Source organism: Polypterus senegalus, chromosome 7 (assembly GCF_016835505.1).
Source record: "Polypterus senegalus isolate Bchr_013 chromosome 7, ASM1683550v1, whole genome shotgun sequence".
Classification (NCBI taxonomy): Eukaryota; Metazoa; Chordata; class Cladistia; order Polypteriformes; family Polypteridae; genus Polypterus; species Polypterus senegalus.
Window position 1 is genome coordinate 192203319 of NC_053160.1, and position 6000 is coordinate 192209318.

General features: G+C 43.4%; 1 protein-coding gene across 1 annotated transcript in view; it reads right to left on the minus strand.

Annotated features, from left to right (window-relative positions):
- Window positions 1-5405, minus strand: part of eif4eb (eukaryotic translation initiation factor 4eb) — a 28252-nt gene extending 22847 nt beyond the window's left edge. The window contains exon 1 of the mRNA XM_039759830.1: window positions 5319-5405. Within this exon, the coding sequence (XP_039615764.1) occupies window positions 5319-5336 (18 nt within the window). The 5' untranslated portion in view covers window positions 5337-5405. The remainder of the gene's footprint in view (window positions 1-5318) is intronic.
- Between the last annotated feature and the right edge of the window lie 595 nt (window positions 5406-6000).

Here is a 6000-nt window from a genome sequence, read left to right on the forward strand (position 1 = left end):
TGCTGAGGATGGCAATATGAAAGTGTTTGTAATTGCAAATATAGAAAATGTTAGAACTCCAAACTAATACATCAAGCAGGCAAAGTAAAATGCCTACCAGGTGTCAAGATTTCCATCACTGAGGCTAAACTCGGCTCCCTGGGAAATGATAAAGTATTCAAATTCTTACTGCACGTCAGAGCTAACAATATCTATTTACAGTACTTTGAGGTGTTCAAGAGGAACTTCATAAATATGTACACCAAAGCTAAAAGAAACTTTAATAGCCTTTGGACCTTTAGCACAATTATATTGGGAAAGTGGTGTGTAGCAGACTGCATTCCCTTCACTACCAGTTAGAGACCTGGGGCCTCATGTAGAGCACCATGCGTAGAATTCACATTAAAACATGGCGTATAGACAAAAATGGAAATGTGTGTACACACAAAAAAAAATCCAGATGCATAAATCTGTGCATACGCCAACTTCCACGTTCTTCCGCTCCATAAATCCCGGTCAGCATGAAATGTAACACTCGTGTACATGCCAGTCATCTCACCCAGTCTCCTCTCAGAATTACACCTTTTTGAATATGCAAATCAATATAAATAGCCCTTAACTTCAGCGTTCTGTGAAAAGACAATGGTAAAACCACAGGAAGAAACAGAAGAATTTCAGCGAATACCAAGTGGAGGCAAAGTGGAACGTACTGTTTGTTGGTTTAAATAGTGGTATAAATAACAAAAGGAAGTTGATCGAGTGACAGTGGCATAGAAACTAGAAAGTTCAAGTTCACCATGTTGCACAGTGCCCAAAATAAAAAAAAGTTGTCAGATATCAAAGTCACCATGAAAAGACTGAGTGTCATATGGAAGCGTATTAGTGGTACAGAGAAAAGAAAATGAAATAGGGACACAATGGAGGAAAACGCTTGAAATGTCAACTTTGATGTCGAAATTTCCACATTAATCATGTAGTTTATTTTGTCATTAAAGTACATCATAAACTTAATCTTAAAATGATTTAATTTACTAGTTTCTCAAATCCCATTGTAACTAAAGTAGCACGTTAAATGCTTTGTTTTGTATTTGATCTCCTATGTGCTCGGCGTGTGTGAATCACTACGTGCTTCTTAAAACAGCTTTCTCTTCCTCCAACAGGGCACAGAATCCATTACATTTGTGATATTACAGCTCTCTGAATAATTTAAATATTAAGATGTATACCATGATGATAGGAATTAAAGCATGTTATTAAACATGGGCACACGGTGGCACAGTGATAGTGATGAACCTGCACCACGTCCAGAGATTGTTCTTGCCTCCCGCAAGATGCTTGCTGCGCAAACTTTGACGAAATCATTGTTTGCAGCAGTGCTGTATCTCTCAAACGTACTAACTCCCAAATCCTGTCCTTACTTTTCTTTCTCCAAATACCCAATCACCACACAATCAGCTTTGTAACAGATGTCAAGTCTTCTGTAAGCTGAGAATGCCGACTCTTCAAAACTCTTAAGGAACATTCATCTTAAAAATTATATCAAGAGCTCCAAGAAGATAGCGCTTGGAAATCTAAATCGACTTAGAAGCCAGTTGTCATCATCTGTAAATACGCTCTTCATAAAGTGGCTCAGATTGTGCAATATTATAATTGTATTACAGGTTTACAGTGAGGTGATTGTACTCATAAGTCCCAACAGGTCTACACGGAGCACTTGATGAACTGATTGAGCGCATTTAGAGTTCTTGGGATGAAACTGTTTGTGAACCGCAAGGTCCGTACAGAAGAGGCTCTGAAGCGTTTGTCGTATGAGGGAAGTTCAAATAGACAGCACAGCTGAGGAAGTGTGTGCTTTGATGCTGTATCCTGATAATCTGATCAGCTGCTGCAGAGCTGTGATTCCACACCTAGATACAGTGGGATAAATACTCCGAGTGGTGCAGTGAGAGTAACAATGCTAAAGCAGCAACATAGTTAGTTGTGTGTACACACCGTTTATAGATAGATAAAGTTTATTAATCCCAAGGGGAAATTCACATACTCCAGCAGCAGCATACTGATAAAAACAATATTAATTAAAGAGTAATAACAATGCAGTGCAAGTTAAAAACTGCAAGGTGGAGAGTGCGAGGCAGGTGTAACGGTCTATAATGCAAAAGCAGAGTCTTCGTAAATAACTGGAATGGAAATTTGGGAAGAGCCTGGACAGACAGGGGGAGAGTTAGACAGAGCCGGTGTTCATCCTAACTGGGGGTTGGGGGATCTTCTATTGTATTACAAAACAGGGCTGGAAAATTGCTTGGCTGACTTAAGAGTGCCATCCAATCAGCAGCCTTACACTCTTAAATCACATCAGACTTTCTTCAGTGGCTGCTATTTAAAATTCAGGACTGGGACACTTCACAAACTGGTTCATGAAGTGAAATGTAAACCAACAGAGTCCAAAAACACGGACAACATAAACAAACATCAAATTAAAATGAGATCTTCCACTCAAACAACTGTATTAGCAAAGTGATTCATATTGTGCTAAAACATACAACTAGTCCAAAAATACTTTTGTAATTTACAGTGCCAAATATTCAGTCACTGGGAAATAAAGCCATTCTGGTTATGACATATTCAAAAGTACAAAATCTGAAATCTGCCTCTTCAGTTCTTCATCTTCATTAGTAAACCAGAGATAACTCTGTTAGTGGACGGCACACCAAATGGTTTCAAGCTTCCTCGTAAATCCAGAAATATCAGTCAAAGCACACGTCACTTCTGAAAATGAGAGTGAATTTGAGATGCTCATATTAGACTTTAAGTCATCATCTACCACAGTTATAGTACTCATTTATAGGCCATCTATGCCGTATTCATAGTTTATATATCTGACCTCGCTATAAAGTAAGTTCATGTAATGCTGATGGGCAATTTTAATATTTACAAAGATGTGCAAAATGACAACTTTATCAATTACTTTATACGCCTGCTCAACTCAAGAGAGTCTGGCAAATTCGTAAAGATCCATATCATTATCACAATCTTGCACTAGAACTCATTAGATCTTACAGTGCTGAAATTCAAAATAAGATTATCTCTGGTCATTATTTAATTTCATTTGACTTGTTCCTGTCCTCACAGATACAATCACAACTTACAATGGAATCCCTAGACTACAATTCTACATTGAGAATAGTGCAAAGAACTCCATCCATCCATCCATCCATTTTCCAACCCGCTGAATCCGAATACAGGGTCACGGGGGTCTGCTCAAATGTAATCATTCAGAACAGCATTAAATCATTTGAAGCGGGATTACAAAGGGTCTCTGGACAAACGTGACCACGTTTTAAAGGTACTCATCCAGGTTTAATAATAGCACTTTATGGTCTTAATGTATAATACAGAAAACAATAGAGTTGATGCGCAGCAAGTTCATGAACAGCCAGTATGATAAGGGATATAAATAAATAAATAAATAAATAAAACCTCCTTCTTTGACCTGCTGAGGAAACCATTCTAGACTACGATAGCCCACGTATACTGCTTAGAACATCAAATGAAAATCTCTCTCTTTTCTTCATCATGTAAAGCACTGAGCTACATTATTTGTATGAAAATGTGCGACAGAAATAAATGCTGTTGTTGCTGCTGCTGCTTAATGTTTGAAGAGATTTTGCATGGCACCTACTGTATATTAAGAACTATATTTTTATTTGACAGAACTGATAATACAGCAGCCCTCGATTCACAATTACTGTACAAACTTAATGCTGTGGTCAGTCAGTCAGTCAGTCAGTCATTTTTAACCATTTAATCCTGAACAGGGAGGCAGGGGGAGCTGGAGCCTACCTCAGCTAGCATAGGGCACAAGGCAGGAACAAGTCCATCACAGGGTGAACACACACACACACCCCACAGACTAGGGCCAGTATAGGATCGCCAATTAACCTAACTTGAGAAGTGCTTCTATCTGCGATGATAGATTTGTGCCATCTTGCCGATTGCATCACTATATGGCATAACAACAGCAAACAGAGCTCAGACAGCATTGTGGTCTATGCATACACCGTGTGCTAAAATGCTGTGGCCGTGCTCTGGCTTGGCATGTCTGCATTTCTAAATACACAGTGGAGTTCACTCACTTCAGTTATCTGTCAGACGGCGGGTGCTGTGCGGGCTTGTCCATGGTGTCATTAGGCACTGAAATCTGCATCTCCTGTGGCTCTTCTGTGAAGTTTGACAGAGTGTGACTCACTGTAGACTTCACATTAATATTTCACAATTCATGTGTTCACAAACATTGCTGCCAATATTTCAGCCTCTCAACAGCAGTTTCAGAATTTCTGATTAGGGATACTCCCCACCTGTGGCTACGTTAATCAAACTCAAAACCAAACCATCTTCTATTATTGTGTATTCATGTATGTAAATGAAGTCTTGTTCAACGCATTTCAATATCTGGAAACTTGCAGAAACGTGCTGAACCGAATAAAATCCTGCCAAGGCCGTGCCAATCCAGCCTAAAGGCTGAGCCACACTGGAGGTGCACTTTGCCGTAGTAACTGAAACACCTGTCACTCGCGCACGCCGCTGTCACCTTGACACAAAGCCGCACCCCATCACCCGTCACCACTGCCGCTCCTGCTCATCCCGACGCCACAAACTCGCAGGCCACGCAGCCCGCGCCCCGCCCACTACGCGACCCTTCCAGACACTTCACTCCTGAGCCGAGGCCAGCGCCGAGTAAACGTGACCGGCTCGGGGATAGTCGCCGACTGGGCTGTTCTTCGGCCTACGACAAGGAATAATGAGAATGCCATCCGCGGACACAGACAGCACCGGCCAATCGGCCGGGCACCGCCTCCTCCTGCTCCTCCTCCGTCGCTCGGGTTTCACTTCGGAGCTCGTCCGGCGCTGACATTTCACCTCAGCCTCCCTGCTAATAAAATCCCGCCCGCCGGGCTGACCACATCGCTGCGAAATGTCAAAGCCCTAAAGCGACAACACCGGGGACCTGGAGGGGGAAAGAGGGGGGTAGCTGGTAGACGGAGGCCCGTCGACTGACGGACACGTCCACGCGTTCCCGAGCTGCTGCGACCGCAGTGACGCGTCTTCTCACTCACACATACACACACACACACACGCGCGTGCGCGCGCACTTCAGCCACGCTCTCCACACAGACGCACACGCGCGAACGGCTCCTCACGCGGCGGCCGCCCGTCTCCTCCAATCCAGCCACCGCCGCCCTGCGCCGCGTACAATTCGCCAGGCTCGCCGGTACCTCTATGAGACGGCAGGGGAGTCCACTCGTGCTTTCCGATGTAAGAGAGCAAATGCAAACACTCACCGGTTCAGCGGTCGCCATCTTATATCAATCTGATTTACACACACGCATTCCCGCAGGGAACATCGCTGCTCATTGGCTTAAACAGTCCCGAATGACGCCACTGGTTGTGCGCATGCTCGGCCACGAATGTCCTTCTGGGAAAAGTAGTTTTTTCCACGGAAAAGTTCATGGAAAGAAACCTGTTGATTGCGGTCTCTAATTTTATACGTGAAGTAAAAATTATCGACTTTTAGTTGTGTTTTTATGCAGTTAGTGATGTTAGTTTTATTTTGATGTCGTGGCTGCACTTGTCTGCCAGTTTAATCCTTTCTGGTGCTCTCCACTCATTCATCTTCAATCATTCAGTTTTACTCCACAGTACAAAGACCTGTCCACATTGGCCCGGTGCAAGAGAATGTCATCCATGGTGGATCAGTGTCACTGCCCGGGTCAGTTCTTGTCTTGTCCCTGCTAATAGTGGTGTTGGCTTGGCCTTCTCACAGCCCTCAACTTGGAAAAGAGGGGACAGGAAATGGATAGTGTCACAGTGGAACACCGGACCACACGGCCATATCCCAAGCTTTGTGCTTTGCGTTGAATTCCCAGTTTGGGTGCCTTCCCTGTGGAATTCACATGATCTTGCTGTGTGCGTGTGGCCTTGCCATGCGACTTTATGCGAATGTGCTCTGCGTTAGACAGACTG